This window comes from Colletotrichum destructivum, chromosome 2, assembly GCF_034447905.1.
Source record: "Colletotrichum destructivum chromosome 2, complete sequence".
Taxonomy (NCBI): Eukaryota; Fungi; Ascomycota; class Sordariomycetes; order Glomerellales; family Glomerellaceae; genus Colletotrichum; species Colletotrichum destructivum.
In genome coordinates this window covers 1,444,228-1,460,086 of record NC_085897.1, presented here as the reverse complement: position 1 = coordinate 1,460,086, position 15,859 = coordinate 1,444,228, and the positions used below count along the sequence as shown (strand labels likewise).

At 54.2% G+C, this 15,859-nt stretch overlaps 3 protein-coding genes across 3 annotated transcripts; 2 read left to right on the top strand and 1 right to left on the bottom strand.

The window, feature by feature from the left end:
- Positions 1-6,000: 6,000 nt before the first annotated feature.
- CDEST_02644 (uncharacterized protein) lies at positions 6,001-6,604 on the top strand (the record flags this gene model as incomplete). Its single annotated transcript, XM_062918803.1, has 2 exons — positions 6,001-6,193; positions 6,366-6,604. 2 exons carry the CDS (start codon positions 6,001-6,003, stop codon positions 6,602-6,604), a joined length of 432 nt encoding a protein of 143 aa, XP_062774854.1.
- Positions 6,605-9,397: 2,793 nt separating this feature from the next.
- CDEST_02643 (Putative Zinc finger C2H2-type) lies at positions 9,398-13,230 on the top strand. The gene is made up of 2 exons (XM_062918802.1): positions 9,398-11,785; positions 11,861-13,230. The coding sequence occupies exons 1-2, from the start codon at positions 10,714-10,716 to the stop codon at positions 11,986-11,988; spliced, it is 1,200 nt and encodes a 399-aa protein (XP_062774853.1). The 5' UTR covers positions 9,398-10,713; the 3' UTR covers positions 11,989-13,230.
- A 370-nt stretch (positions 13,231-13,600) lies between these two features.
- CDEST_02642 (uncharacterized protein) lies at positions 13,601-13,918 on the bottom strand. The gene has a single exon (XM_062918801.1). The coding sequence runs from the start codon at positions 13,794-13,796 to the stop codon at positions 13,602-13,604; it is 195 nt and encodes a 64-aa protein (XP_062774852.1). The 5' UTR covers positions 13,797-13,918; the 3' UTR covers position 13,601.
- Positions 13,919-15,859: the final 1,941 nt, after the last annotated feature.

Here is a 15,859-nt window from a genome sequence, read left to right as displayed (position 1 = left end):
AACAGATACCTGCATCGATTTAGCCGCACCTTCTTCCGTCAGTAGCGGCGCACAATCTTGCCGCCTCCAGCAGCCTGGGTCATGCTGCGTCTGACCTAGGCGTGTCCTGACACTGGACCCGACATCATCCTACATTCACATCATCTCAGGAAAAGGTTGTCTCTTTTCATGACTCCGGCTGCTGCCGATCTTACTCCCTTCCGTCGTTCATTCAGTACACCTCTACTACGCTGTACCTTTCGACGCACGCAAAAGAAGACGGCACAACATGCATGTGCCATGTTGACACAACCTGGGCCATCCACGCCTTTACTTCAGTCACCGCCGCTGAATGCCGTCCAGCAAGCCGGCTGGGCTAGTGACAAACACCGAAACTCTCTGCAGTTGGGTTCACGTAGAAAATACCTGGACTAAGCCTGATTTGTTAGTGGTCATTGTGTACGGATGCATCCAGCTCATCAGTTTTAGCGTGAGAACACATGGAATGGCTATGATGTTTCATCAGTTTGGTATTTTCGTATCAACCGCCTGGCCGACATACCAACTCTCATGGTCCATTGGATCATTGAGTGTCATACACCATCAATTGGGCCTCTTACTGACGTACAAGTACAGAGTACGTCCGCTCCCAATGGCATGTCTTTCCCTTGACTTGAGTATGACGCTGCCGTACAGTAGCTTGCACTCTACTCTGTTCTTAGCTTAGGCACTTTTGGTCCGCCATCAGCAGTTGCAGCCACTTGGTGTTAGCCGCGACGCCTCTTCAGACCTTTGTACTATCCCTTGAGGTCACGTCGGCCTGTTCCTTCTCCGTCATGGCAAAATTGGAGCTATGGGATCAGCACGAACATGCCGATGCCGCTAGGGAGACGTTCGTCCCGTCTCGGTAGGCGTCGCTCAGGGCGTCCGGCTGTCAACCGCATGTCTGCAACAACTTACGCGCGTCGCCCGTCATCCGCTCCACCCACGCCAAATGCTCACAAAATACAGATACACAACCGACCTTCCGGCATTGAGCAACTATGGACTTGAAGACCTCTTAGTATGCCTCCCCCCCCCCCCTTTCACAGATGGGTCTCGGGTCCCATGAATGCCGGGCACGAGAGTGATATGGACATGATGATAGGACGGCAGCGCACTACAGGACCATATGCTCCAGTCAGGAGTCCATCATTCATCATCCCTGGTCACTTTCCAGCTATCACCGATCGCCCTACACGACATTGACACCACCAAGGAGGAGTCGTTTCGTGCCTCACATCCCGGACATTAACCCTCTCAAACAAATCCGGATACTGCCTGGCAACATCAGAACTGCTGCTCCATTATTTCCAATGCAACGCAGAATGCGAGGACTAAATTGCGAAATGGAAAAGGCATGAACCCACTGCTGGCCATCTATCTGGCAACAACGCTCTGATAACCCCACAAGGGTCAATGCCGGCTCACAGGGTCTCTCGAATCGCATGGCCTCGAGCAAAGCAGCAACAGCAGCAGTGGCATTAGTGACTGCGCAACAGCAACGTCAATACCATGCAAGACCCTCTTATTGTCGTCCAAGGGTATGCTGTCCATGCTCTTTGCTGGCTATTGTATGGATATTGAAAGTACGACAAAGGCTGAGAGGCGAAAGATTAACGGTCAACGGCCAACGTGTATCCCTCAATCTGCTGCCACCGCCGCCCACAACTGGCGTCTTGCGGCCTTTCCTCGCTGTAATTGAGCCTTCCTAATCGCTTCCAGCGACAACAATTGAACACGATGGTACTCTGTGCTCCAGGCACCCCCAGGCACCCCCCAGGCACTCCAGGCACTGGACTCGACAAAGTGAGGCTGGCACGGCCGGCCCGTCTGCAGGACACCAAAAATGGCCATGATCGGCATTCCCCCACTACGGGCTGCAGGCGAGTAAGGATAGCACAGCACGCTACAGTCTATCTGGCGTAGCGTCTCCATACAGTTCAATGCCAAGGACGCTGTCTGGAGTCTCTCTGGAGTGCTTGATTGCCTTCAAACGACAAAAAGACCCGCCTTTGGGGAATCCATGTCGATTCTGAGACATTCCCTAGTCAACTCAACGAGCAAGGGTCTCCCTGATGGCCAAGTCCCTTTTCTCTTGTCCGCTCTCGCTCGCTGCGATGCCCACGCAACCATACAACAGACAGCACTCGAACTTTAGCTGGGGTGGGCGCCCCCTTCCCCTTTGGATGCACTCCTTTCATAATTAATCGACTGCCAAGAGTTGTTTTGATGAGCTCCTCGTACTCAGCTGCCGCGATGTGCCTGCGGTGCTGCACCGCCTTCCACCCCACGATACGCAACTTTCTGCATACCGTTCTCGAGGGTCAGCTCGCCATCGCGTTTTGGCCGAACTCTAATACACGACCAGCGTTGCACCCGCTGCATTGTGGGGTACGTCTTCACTCTTCCATGACCATCGACTTTGGCAGCTTGGAAATATCCACTCTGATGCCGCCCAAGGCCGGCAGCCCGCTTACCCGCTTGGACCGTAATAAGACAGATTGTCTACAGACTGTAGCTGGTAAAGGAATGTTTCCCTCAAGGCGACCCTGCAATTGTTTTGAGCGAGAGGATCAGTCAGGTGCCGGACCGCCGCCAGACTCTGGGCAGTGATCGGCGCCGTCATCACCTCGGGTATCTGGATCAGGTGGCCCTCCACGCTCGACTGCACCTAATTGTCGGCTCCAGGAATTCTCCGTGCTTTCGGCCCTATTCAGTGCCGTTGGCAGCCCAAAATTCCGGGGAGCAGCCTTTTGTCATCCCGTGGTTCACCGAACACCGTACCGTTCTCGCAATAGGCGGACAGACAGCTTGATCCAGGGACGAGCGGGGCATCCTCCATGGCTCCCTAGGCTCTCTCGCTCGTATGGGTGCCGCCCACCACCGCCGGGTCCCCAACTATCCGGACAGAGCACGTTCCTCTTCAGCTAAAAGAGCACGGTCCCGTCAGTTGCCTGGCATTGCAGCTTTCCTACTGGAATGTCCCACTCCCAGCGACAAGCAGGTCATCATATCAAATTCCGAGCCCCGTCGGCGAGTCCATTTCGAAACTACTGGATCAGCGATGACAGGCCTGTTGAGTCTCCGCTACGTTGGCTGGTTGGCACGTTCTCAGAGGTTGAAGTCTGTTTATCAACCCGGCCCCCCCGGCCCCCCGGGCTCATCGGCGGCCTTAGAAGTGCAGCTATCAGCTCTTTGGGCATAGACATTCCATGTCTAGCGCGTTTCAAGTGTCTTCTTCGGGCTTACTGTCAATTGCATCTCATTCTAATGGGGTATAGCGAGGCTTTGATATGAGATGAACGCTGGGGCCAATCTCAAAGAACCCGGTTGCAACTCTCCATGTTCCGCATATCCCATTTCGCTCATTCCGAAAACAACACCTTCTGATCATCTTGTTTGGGAAAAGAACTGCAAAACTGACCCAGCAGAGGCTGTTGAGACCTTCCAAGCCTCCCGCGACAGCCCATTCTCATCCAACTATACCTGGTCTGTCGGCTGTCAACGAAAGGTTTATTGGGCCATTCCCCTAAACCGGCGGTACATCAGGCAGGGCTATCCCTAGCCGATCTTCTACGGAACTACACACTGGAGGCTAACCAAGTAACGTCCGGGGATTTTATTGCCGAATAGAACTCTACAACACAAGCCCGGTTTTCTTACAGGGTCTTCAGTTGACAGGTGATCTTTGAACTCACGAACCCCCACCCGCCATCTCCCAAAGGACACAGGTCGTGATCGAAAATGTCCGTCACTAAGAAGATGGATTCTTGTTATCGTCTCCAGGGAGCCCGTATTTGGATGGGGGCCAAATGAGGGCGGTCCCCAATAGGTTACTGTGGCAGATGATATTTTGCCACAAAGGTACATCAAGGATTATGTGGCTAGCAACGAGACTCGAAAGGAGGGTTGGGCAATTTGCGCCTCTGGACCGAATCGGCCCGCCTACTTTGGCACAGACTTTTAGTAGCCAAGGGCAGTCAGTACTTACTAGCTCCGAGTCTCGTCGAGAAAAGAGGGTGCAGAATCCAAGCCTTCTGATGCAACGGGTGTTCTACGAGAAGTGCGTCGACGGCTGGCGACACCGGGTGAAACACAGGCAAGTGGCTATTGGCTGGTCTTGACCGTTACAAAGGAGCAAATGCGCTCATAAGGGTCCAGCTTGCGCACTAAGCACGATTAGACGACACTAGGGGACTGTGCCAGAAGCCATTTGCAATAGACAAGTTGCTACACACACACACACACACACACACACACACACACACACACACATCGTGACCGCTCGTCAACATCTCCCCGTTTGCCCCGGTCGGTCTCTGGAGTCTGCAAGGGCGGTGGAAAGAGGGCGGGCTAGGCTAGGCTCGCAGGAGGAACTTTCCGCACTCTCAGTCTTGGCATCGCGATGCCGTCCATGGGTGAAGAACGAATCATGTTAACAAGTGGTAGACGTTGTACAGCGTCAGGTGCTGCGAGTGTGGGTGAGAGCGCTTGTTGGTAGTTGTCGTTGTTTGGCTGCAGCGGAATGGCTGCTAGCGCGGCGCCACTCCCATCATCCGTCATCTCCCAGAAAAGGAACGGTGGATCAGCTCCCTTGAACTTTCTCGCACATCCTTGCGAGTATGTGGATACAGTCCTTGATCAAGTACCGGGTTCCTCTTTTTCTTTTCCTAATCCTAATCCTTCCTTTTTTCCCTCCATTTCTGCTAGCCCCCCTGCCACTCATCGCATCGGGGATAGAGGAGAGAGCTGTTTCCCATACCACACCTGCATATCTGTACTTCGACCTCAGGTCTCAAGATCCGAGATGCCGCGAGACAAGCTCTTGCGCTGCTACGCACTCTGGAGGCTGTACAGCTTTAACAACCCCTTTCAAAAGCAGCAGGGAGTGCATGTAGCGGCTGAACGAACACACACACTCTCCATGGTGCAGCTCGAGCCCCGGATACGGTTTGCCATAGCCTGCATCGATATACAGGTGATTTCAACGGGAAAGATGGCCCCAGCCAACAAGCGCCACTGTGTATCTTGATCGTTTGGGCATTGTGGATATGCTCAAAATGGATAGGGAAGTTTTGGTGAGAAATGAAAGAATGCTTGGCATAGCTAACAATCGGGTTTGATGGTGTCCAGTGGAGGGTGGGGTCCCCTGCGGCGACGCGGACGGTTCTTTTTCCTCAGGACCGCAAGGACAAGAGATCGTAGAGGGGCTGAATGTGTGCAGGGCAAAATCATGGCATGTGTTGCGCTGCCACCTAGGAAGGCCATTGTAGCCTGTAGGATGGGTGAGGGGCAGTGGTGATCGAGGGGACCCCGGATCGTTGATGTAATTATTGAGCCGGCCTGGCAAGCGGTACCTGGCCGGCTGGGTGGCCGAACAACCATCGAACTCTGACAACCGCTCGAACGGCCACAAACACGGCCAGTTGCCCACGGTCTTTTTGGCGTGCCGCAAAACACGAGCGGAAGGAATCCTGATTCCGGAAGAAACGGAGGAGGGGGGGACAGCTTACTAACCACCAACCTTTACACTACCTACCTACGTCAGTCAGTCAAAGTCCACTAGCTGCCTCGTAAAGTCGTAGACCGGGCGCCGCGCCTCGTCCAACCTTCGTCATGCTTTGACGCAGACACGTTCGACCCCCAACATCGCACGAACCGCAGACCCTGTCCTGGAGGTGTAAGCTGGCACCAGCGTCATACATGCAACGGTTTCCTCTAGGTCCCCGGATGCATTACTCACGCCCGCACATTTTCGGCGCATAGGTCGCGGTTTGATAACAGCCAGCTTTAAAATTTGCCACCGGGGGTCCCGTCTGATGCCTGCCTAAGTTGCTGGACACTAGACGACCTGATACCAACCATTACACGGAGCACACAAGTACGAAGGCTGAATGGAAGAATTGGGCGGGGGAAGGGGTAAAGTGGCAGCAGCCACAGGCACTAACACGGTGGTTGTTCGAGCAAAAGGGCCTTGCAATGCCACCAACTTATTACACGTCTTTCACCCATCCCCGCCTCTATCACCCAACTGCGACGGGTCGGAGTAGGTGGCCATTCTTCCCTCCTACGATGCTCAGTGGCTGTTTCTATGACTCCCAAGTCAACACTCATCAGGTGTTAGCAACTTGTACGGGTATGTACAACATGCGGCCAGACGCACATGTCTCGAGTGGGATTGGGGAATGGGTTGCAGACAAGGGATGATGGAGTATCAGAGATGCCATGGTATGACGACAACATGTCCGAACGCTTTCGTCTCCGGCCGCCCATTCGGTCTTTGTTGCCCAAAATTCAAAGGCATGGTTGCGATGTGGTTCCAGCAACACCCTCTCATTCAAAAGACCGCCCGCACTCATCTCGTTGCAGGGCCCAGGTTATTTCCCCTTCCGAAAGAGCATGGAGAGAGGAGTGGGAACTGGGTGATGGGGGCCACGACAGAGGCAGCGACAGCGACAGCGAAGGCGACGGCGACAGGGACGGCGACAGAGACGGCGACAGGGACGGCCTTACAACACCCTTCCTTGTTGTCACGCTGTGTCATTTTCTGCCGAGTCTTGCAGGCAAGGTACGCGGTACGTAGCTTGTCGCGTCCGCTTTTAGCGCCTCATCTGCTTCTTCTTTTCGGGCCTCTCTGGTGCTTCGTCTTGCGGTCGAAATGGCGGCTCCCCATCCACTTCACTCTATAACGTCTTCTCACTCCAGCAACTTAGGGTACAACTCCCAAGCCGCCCCCTCCCTTCCCCTTCCCCCGTGACCCGTGACCCGTAACCCATCTCGTTTCCTTGTTGTCCTTGCCAGTTGATGACAGCAGTGTTCGGTTGTGGGCACTGTGGAGGTTGTTTCAATCTTGCAACCCCCTGCTCGAAACGCATCAATACATCAACGTACCTTACGTCAGTGGTGTTGTCGAAGGATGCCTGGTATCCACTTTTCCGAATTAAGCACACACCGCCTCGACTTGCATTTTTCGCACACCCCAAGCTCCACTCATACACCCCCGGGTCATTGGATGCCCTTGCTCTTTTCCTCAGAGACCGTCGAGGGCACAGGTTTTTCTCTCTTGGCGCTTTCATCGACATCAGCGTGTGCGGTTGCTTATTTCTTCACAGGCTTCGAGGGGATGAATGATGGCGGGGGCGTGGGAGCGAAGAAGGTACTCGGTATCGTCTAACGACCCCTTCCCCTCCCTCTAGGGCTCACCCCTACGTGACATTCCGCCCTCCCAAACGACACTGCCTTGCTTCCGAGCCCACCCACCCTTGTGTTTTTCTTCTCATGTTTTTCATTTTTCGATCCTCGTCTACAGAGTACTTCCACCAGGGTGCCGTTGAAGTCGATTGGGAAAGGGCGCGCAAGCAAAGCGAACGGGAGCGACGCAAGACGGGAGCGACGCAAGACGGGAGCGGCGCAAGATGGAAACGAGAGCACCAGAAGAGGGAGGGGAGGGGGCAGACGCATTGCGCCTATTGCAACGACAAAAAAAACACAAATACTCCATCCATCTAATGCTGGCAGCTGGTGGGCCTCTCACATTGAGCTTGCCTGGCCACAGAGAGGACCTAAAACCAGCCAATCCTGCTGCATCTGTCATTTTTCCAACTGTGATACGTTGCTGCAGCACTCAACAGCGGAGTACGGGTGGCATTCACCATCATCTTCTGTACGCCCTCCACTCTTTTTACTTTCACATCGTCTTGACACTTCCGGAGTGCGATGCCATCCAGCCCGACCGACCGCCTCGCCCATCCTTCTTGGGGTCGGGACGGAACACAACTAGTGCTGCCGTCGGGCCATTTTAGCCTTTGCAACCAAAGTAACAAAAAGGATGCCATCAAAAAGTCGTTGAACGGAAACATATTTCGCCACACTCTCTCGCCCTTGCCCCTTACCCTGGCCCCCAAAGCCATGCCGCTCTGAGCTATCGCGGCATCCATCTCAGCCCAAGGGAACCTTTCTTGGTGGCGAGTATGCGAGCAAGCGCCGTTCCGAGTCAAGCCACGGCCATTGGCAGCCCTGATTGAATCTGGATATGATGCTGGGCTACGTATCGGGATTGCGTGGATGAGTTTGAAAAGAGCTCGCAGGATTCGGGCACTTTTCTCACACACACTCTCTCCCCTTTCGTCTCTTGCAAGACCCTGCATATCCCATCTCTACAAGCATCAAGTAGCGATTGATCAACTCATGGCTCGTACGCCGTCGGGTGATTCCATCTCCGGACAAGACATCTCCCTTCCTCACTACGTACCGGAGCAGGCGTGAATACCTAAGAAAAGACCGCACGCATCACACATGCATACGCCCTACCTCACATTCGAAATGACACTGGCATAATCGCGGCTGCGCGAGACAAGAGGAGTCTGTCTGCCTCAGTACCCACTTGTATACCGCATCTTTCTGTCTGTACTGCACGCGCATCAGCACCACCCCTCCCCGTTCCTTTCCCCTTGCTCTGCCTCTCCCCCGTGCCCTTTGCCTGTCATCAGTGGCGTCTTTACTTGCGTGGAGGGAGGCACAGATACGTATTTGCACGCGCCGACGCCCTGCTTTACCTACGCTTGTTCTGATCTTAGTGTCGATGGACTTGTCTTTGCAAAAAGTAGTTTTACTGCTCGAGCAAGTGAGATAGGGCGAAGAACAGAGATCCTCCTGGGCCTCCTGCCCCTCCATCCCCGTGGCATTGCGCTAGAGGCGACGGCGAGCGTGAGAGACAGATACCGGTACCTTGTGGACTTTGGCATCGTTGGTGTAGCCCAGTGCGGACAGCGGATGGGACCCGGTGCTCGCGCGTGCTAGCCTTGCTTGAGGTGGTAGGTATACTCGACGTACTGGGGTACTTGAGACGGGACGTGGTTGAGGCGTCGACAGCCGTGCTTTCGACTGGTAGTCCGTCCCGCCTTAGCCAGTACCTGCGCCGCGCTGGCATGACCTTGACTGTACAAGGCGCCTTTTCGCTCAACTCCGCTGTAAGTCGTGTAGGTATCCCAGCACTCTTTACCTCTTTACCTTCCTCGCAGGCAGAGAGAGAGAGAGAGAGAGAGAGAGAGAGCGTGTAATGCGTGTACCCACTTTGTCTTCCCTGGCTTAGGACGGATGGGTGGGCTATACCCACTTTGCTTGGCCCTTGCACTCCTCCTTCTCCTCCTAAACACCCCTCAGCCCTTGTCCATCCCCTTCAACATCCCTTCCTTCTCTCCTTCCCCCATTTCGAACCCCCATCTCATCCATCTTACTAACGGGACCCTACCCCGAACACTTGAACCCTTCGTCCCTTCTCTGTTTTTCTTTTCTTTTACGCATCACACCCCTCGTCATCCGCACCTGCCGCACCCCCCACCCCATTCCACTCTTTCGCTCCACACAACGTATTCTAGCACCAGGTAAATCGACATCATAGCTTCATCTGCTTGTCTCTCCTTCCTTCCCGGAACCACCAAGATGTAAAAGCGTTGTTCCCTCGCCTCCCCCATCAAATCTCTGCCAATTCTACATCTTGACCCAATTTTATTCTCTGATCGCTCATCATCAGAGATCAACAGCTCCATCGTCCATTCTCAAACCGAACAACTAAGACGCATTACGCCAAAGTCTCCTTTTAGAAGCGCTCCGCCTTCTTTTTTGCTCTGCCTACTTGCCCTGTGCTTTTTTTTTGCGGTTCGTCACATCAAGACAAGATACTGCACCAAAGCAAGAGTCTTCGAGGGCACAGAAGAAGGGGAAAAAAGGACGAAAAAAAAAGGGTTTACACTGCCCCTCCCAGAAAAAGAACCTTCAGGGAAGCAAAAAAAAAAAAAAGGGGGGGAACCTACCACCACCAACATACGCCATCTATCCATCCATCGTCCCTCCCCGCTGGCTTCAGAGCCGTCCGCACTTTGCAACGCGCCGACTGAGTAACACCTGGGGTCCCTGTCACGGCTCTCCCAATTGACCTCGAGGCTTTTCACCAAACGGTAGTCGACACCGCAGATCTTTGTCCCGTTTCGATCTCGTCCCAGGGACGTACTCCAGGCCTCCTCCTTTCCACCTGGTCGTCCTGTCAAAAAATCGGGCCACCATCTCTTCTCCCACTCAACTTCCTCGTTCTACACCACACTACGCACTACCGCGCATCCGCTCCGCTCTTGCTGGTCTACACCACAACCCGGTCCTCCATCTCTCCTCCTCTATCTCCTCTAGGCTCCTCCTCAGCCTGACCCCGGTCCCAATCTGAACCAGCCTGCTACCCTACCTAATCGCCCCCAACCCTGTCCGCCTCGGCCTCTTTCCCACGGGATATTGGCGCTGTCGATCACTCTGAGTCGGAGTCGTCACAGCTGTCTGCAGAGAAGCGGTCTCCACACTCCTCCCATGTCCCGCTGGCAACTGTGCAACAAGCTTCACACGACTCTTGCCTGGTCGGCCCAAACGATTGGTCTCAGCTCTCAACTGGTTCAAATAGTCGTGTGTCAGTAGTCCACAAGCACGCACTTAAACCACGCTGATCCCCCAACCTCAACCTGCCCAACTCCCACGGGATCATCCAGTTCTATCTGATCCGTGTTACGACTTGACTTTCTCCAACACCACAGTCGTTGCACTCGTATCTGATCAGCGAACGCTATCTCGCCCAACACCAATACCTACCACACCTATCTTTTTGTTGACGGTCTACTTCGTCATCTCATCTCATCAACACCACCACCGATCATGACCATGACATTAGACTCCCAGCAGCGATTCGGGCCCTTAAACACCTTCGACCACATGTCTTCCTACGCACACTCATCCGCCTCCCCCCAGTTCTCCAACCCGTGGGGTAACACCTCGTCGCCGCAAGCCCCTCAGGGCTTGTACGCTGGGCACGGCCTTAGCTCCGGTCTGGGTCTTGAAAGGTCACACACTGCTAGGACTAGCACCAGCAGCAATACCTCGTCCCTGGGCTCTTACGGTCAGATCCCAGTGACGGCGGCTTCAGCAGGTAGTCTCCCCATGGCAGACCCTCTGCCTAGGACGGACTTACTCACCATTCCTCAAGATATCCTCAGTATCAACCGCATGGCTGCCACTTCGGCTCCTGCCTACGGTGATGCTCCCTATGCGACCGCCGCATCTCCCGTTAACGGCTCATACACGGCATCGCCCACTCCATACGAGACGATGGGCTACGCTCCTGCCCCCATGCGCTCTACCTTCGCCCTCGCCCCGGAACCCGAACACTCTAGGAGATTCTCCCACTCGTCAGTACCCTCAACCTCCTTGGTCGGCATCTCGGACCCCAATGACCTGGCCCGGCCCCATCGCAACTCAATGATTGACTTTAACAACAGAGGACTACACCACCACGATGAGCGACGGAGCTTTGCTGATGCTCTTGACGCAAGCCACGGCATGCTCGCCATGAGCCAAGAGACTCCCCGTAACATATACGGTGCCCGCAGTGACAGGGCATCTGGAGACTCATATGGCTTCCCTTCGACGCATTCAACCAGTTCGTCTGTCTCTTCTGCTTCCGGATTTGGCAATTACTACGGAGCCGACTCTGTTAGCGACTACTCTACCGCTGGATCAGACATCGAGTCAGTGACCTCTCGGACTCTTCCTAGACCACACGGCCTCATGGCCCCCCAAATCCCCCCGGCCCCTCAGTCCATGATGGGCCAGTTCAGCTCCAAGGTGTCGTCCAGTACGCAGAAGAAGCACAAGTGCAAGGTTTGCGATAAGCGCTTCACTCGCCCTTCTTCTCTTCAAACGCATATGTACAGCCACACTGGCGAAAAGCGTAGGTTCCACTCCATCGAGACAGAATAATCTAGCTGTCGCTGTGCAATACCGACCTATGCTAACAAAAATGTAGCCTTTGCTTGTGAAGTCGAGGGTTGTGGTCGTCACTTTTCTGTTGTCTCAAATCTTCGTAGACACAAGAAGGTCCACAAAGGCGACACCCGGTCCGAGGCCGGTTCGGAAGACCATCACTCGGACTAGGAATCGAAGCATTCGCAGATTCACGCTGCAGTCTCGAATTGTATAACAAAATAAGCCTGCGGCAACACTTTCGAACTGTCGGAACAGTTCGCAATGAGGTGTACGAGATGACGAATTTTCCCAGTTCTCGTAATGATCCACATTCGCCATCGACACCAACCAGGACTTTCTGCAGCCTACCTTAATGGGAATGGCCGACAACCGGATCATTCTCATCTTTTCCAATTTCTTTTTAGACGGTCCGCGTTTTTCATCATATTTTCACACGATACCATTCTCTACCCTCGTTTTAATATCCATATATCTGCGAGCGAAAGAGACGAAGACAAAAAAGTCGGGCGACGGCACAGGAACTGGCGGGGGGCGGGTTGTCTTTTTCGCCTCATTGTCATAAAAGGGTGTCTTATGATATGCTGGAATTTTTCATCAATCTTTTTTGTTTATTTGTTCGCAACACCATTGGGCCCGCGTAGCCCAGATCGAATGCGAACGCCGCAGAGTTGGTGGTCTGAGTGGTTCGACCAGGCGCGAGAAGGAAGGGACGGATATGCCGAAGGAAAAGGAGCACTCGAGCTATTGACTTCACTGTCGATTCCTTAAGTCCACACCACACTACACAACACACGCTACTCACCGGAGTCGGGACAGGTTGGTGTCTGGATGGACTACGTTCTACTGCTTTTCAGCTATCGCATATTTTCGAAAGAGGAAGGAAATCTCCAAGTGCTCACGGAGGACCTGGCGATACCCTTACACTCGGCGTTGAACGGATAATGGGTTGCATTTTGTCTGATTCACCCGTGGATTATTTGTTGCGCGTTCATCATGTCGTTTTCCTGCGCCTTCTGATTTTCTGATCAGGGCTCTTAGAGATGACGAAAACCTTCGACCCAACAACTGCCATCACGTTCTTGGTGGAACTGGGCAAAGGGCGACTTGTACTATTAGTTTTTCCACACGATGATTATACCCATCACGCTACAAAGTGCTATTATGTGCATTTTCTAGTTTGTATTGTTTGGGGGTTGGATTTTTTATTTCCTGTGTTCTATCTACTGTTGCTACTGCAAGGGACCATACCTAGTGAAACTTACAAGTAGGCACGGAGAAACGGGCGGCAGTGGAAGCAGGATAGGATATGGAAACCGGCTTGCGGATCGTAAGGAATATCACCGGGTATGGAAATCGTACATATTGTCGCGTCAGTGTAAAATAATAGTTAGTGCGGAGAACAAAGTCAACAGACTCAATACCTGCCTGCCCGCACTTTGTGATTACGATACTACTCACCCGCACGATGAACATAACGACAAGTTGTCCGCCAGCAATTTTGTCATATCGACAACTCTAGGACCAGGCCACCTGGTTCGAGAGCGGAGCTCGCCGGGGAGCTCAACAACGCTCGCCGAGCTGCCTGGTTGGACGTGTGGCCCTGAGGGCATCACTACACGCGATGGGAAGGTTCGATCGATTCGTTGCAGATGGCCGAGCATCAGATAGATGGCGCAAGAAACAAGCCCGGGAGGGGTGGGCACAGCCACGGGGCCAGCACAAGGGAGGTTTCTCACACGCTTGCTTCGAGATGGGGAATCCGACCGACAATCTGCATCCTCTCACACCCCGAAACCAAACACCATACCTGCCATCTCATCGCATGTATGCATCTCCCCGCAGTTGAGGGGGTAATTGGGAGTAGGATGAGATGAGATGGGTGGCTTTGGGACTTGGGGTGTTCGGCTCTCACCGACTCGCCACCTCTCGCGTGCGTCCTGGTCAATTCTGGCGATGACATGTCGGCTACTGAACATGGTAGGCCTTGGATTGGGTCGCTGTTGGTAATAGTGAACACATCTCGCCTTATCGCTTCCTCAGGGGTGGGAGCTATGTCGACTATGGCTGGTACGGCATGTACATGACGACCCAATTAGAGCGACAAGTCTAAAGGGAGGGTCTGCGGGTTCGTTCCAGTGAAGGCTTGCAGCGCCATGATAGAAAGGTCAGTGGTTCATAGAATAGGGGCCCAGCCGGGAAAAGGGGAAAGAGGCCGCGTCGATCTCTGAGAAGGGGGTGTTGTGCATGTGTGAGCGTCCATGCGAAAAGGATGGGAAAAGCTGCCTGGTGAGAGGCGATCAGCGCGGGTTGCATTCGGCACGCGAGTGGACAGACGCACTCACAAACTGCCCTGGGTACGCGGCATGCACTCAGGAAGCAAATATGGACATGGGGTTCGAACTTGGCTCAGGCACATATGCAAAGGTATTGTGAAAGTCGAGGCTACCAGAGGCGCGACGTTGACGCTGTTACACGGCCAAGGTCGGCTAAGCGGGACATACCAGCGGCAACATCGTTTTGGAACAAGGCGCCGTTGCGGCAACTGAATCGAATGCGGCGACACGGAGGGCGGCTACAAGGGGAAACGGGCTTGACTCGCCATGATGAGGGCGGCGTTTCGGGGCGGCGGGGGAGAGGGGGGAACTCGGGGAAGGCTACGGAAAGAGACTACTGGAGTTGGGAACGGAGGAAATTGAAGTTACGTAGCGGGTGGTCTGTTGTATCAAACATGTGCAGCGACGGGGAGTTGTTTACGTAGTTTACGGAGTCTGAAAGAAGATCTGTCCAAGATGGCACTAGACCATGTTCGCCATGAAGTGACTGATGGCGTAGCAGGTACAGGAGGGGAGCGCTACCTTGTTAGCGCTATGCAGGAAGGTGGTGAAAGGCAAACCAGTCGCGGGATCACCAGAAAGGCAATCTGCCATTCTGCCGCTAGTCCGGCACCAACATGTGTCGTATGGCTGTCCTTTGAGACGAATGTAGAGGGGACATGGCGCAAAGATATCGAAACTGCCATGTGCGTACGCACTTGCTTGGATGCGTACACTGCCTAGGTAGGTGTGTAGGACTGGGGGGTTACGACGGATTCTTGGGAGAGAGTGTGAATATAAGCAAGGAAACAAAGCTCCGTTGGACTGGATGGGCCGGGGCCGTCGACGATATGGAAACCGTAAGGAACGGAGGCCGCGGACCTTGATGCTGCAACTGGTTGGCAGGCCAAGGCAGAGGCTACCTCATCCAAGATGAGGCAGCGATGCTGAAGGACTCAGGAGCGAGGTATCCACAAACGCAGTGGCAGAAAGGCCAGGTACTCCGCACCTAGCTAGACATGTGTAACCGGGCTACATCTAACCAAAGCCAAGCTGCTTAGCGACGGCAAAAGCTGACGGCACCGTGTAAGGGATACGTCGGCACCATCGTCGCTCTCAGCGTCCGACTTCTACTTCCACTCCCACACCCACTACAACGCTTGGCTGGGCGGGACCGAGGATGAAGGGACGAGTGGGAACCCATGTTTCAGCAACTATGCCGGGCTCCCCACTCTAGCACGCGTCGAGCAGCGAGCATATCATTACTGGGATTCTTTGGGGTTTTGGCAACGGACGATCTCTGATCACTTCCTGCTCGAGATGCAAACTAAAGTCAAGCTCGATCAAGCTTTGCGGTAGGCTGAAGGTAAATGATTGGACGACAACGTCTCAGGCGGGGCGATGCCGGGCTTCCCCCACCCCTGTTAAAGTCTGAACTGTGGACTGGGACGAGCCGAGGGTTGGTTGATGCCTTATGCCTTGGGCAAAGAGGACGTCGGTGAAGTGTCCGTTCACATTGAGATGTACGCGCGCACTCGTCCACAATTGAACCACTCGGAAGACGCCTGGTTCGTTCCAAGGCCTGTCGGTCTGCGCTGCGAGGGCTCCTGGCAACCCCACTAAGCATCCTCCTCTGTCCGATCCTCGGGGAGCATGGGAGCATGGGAGCCTGGCGAGGTTGCGTCTACCAAGCGGCAGGACAGGGCGCCAGATGCAGTGTGCCCCAA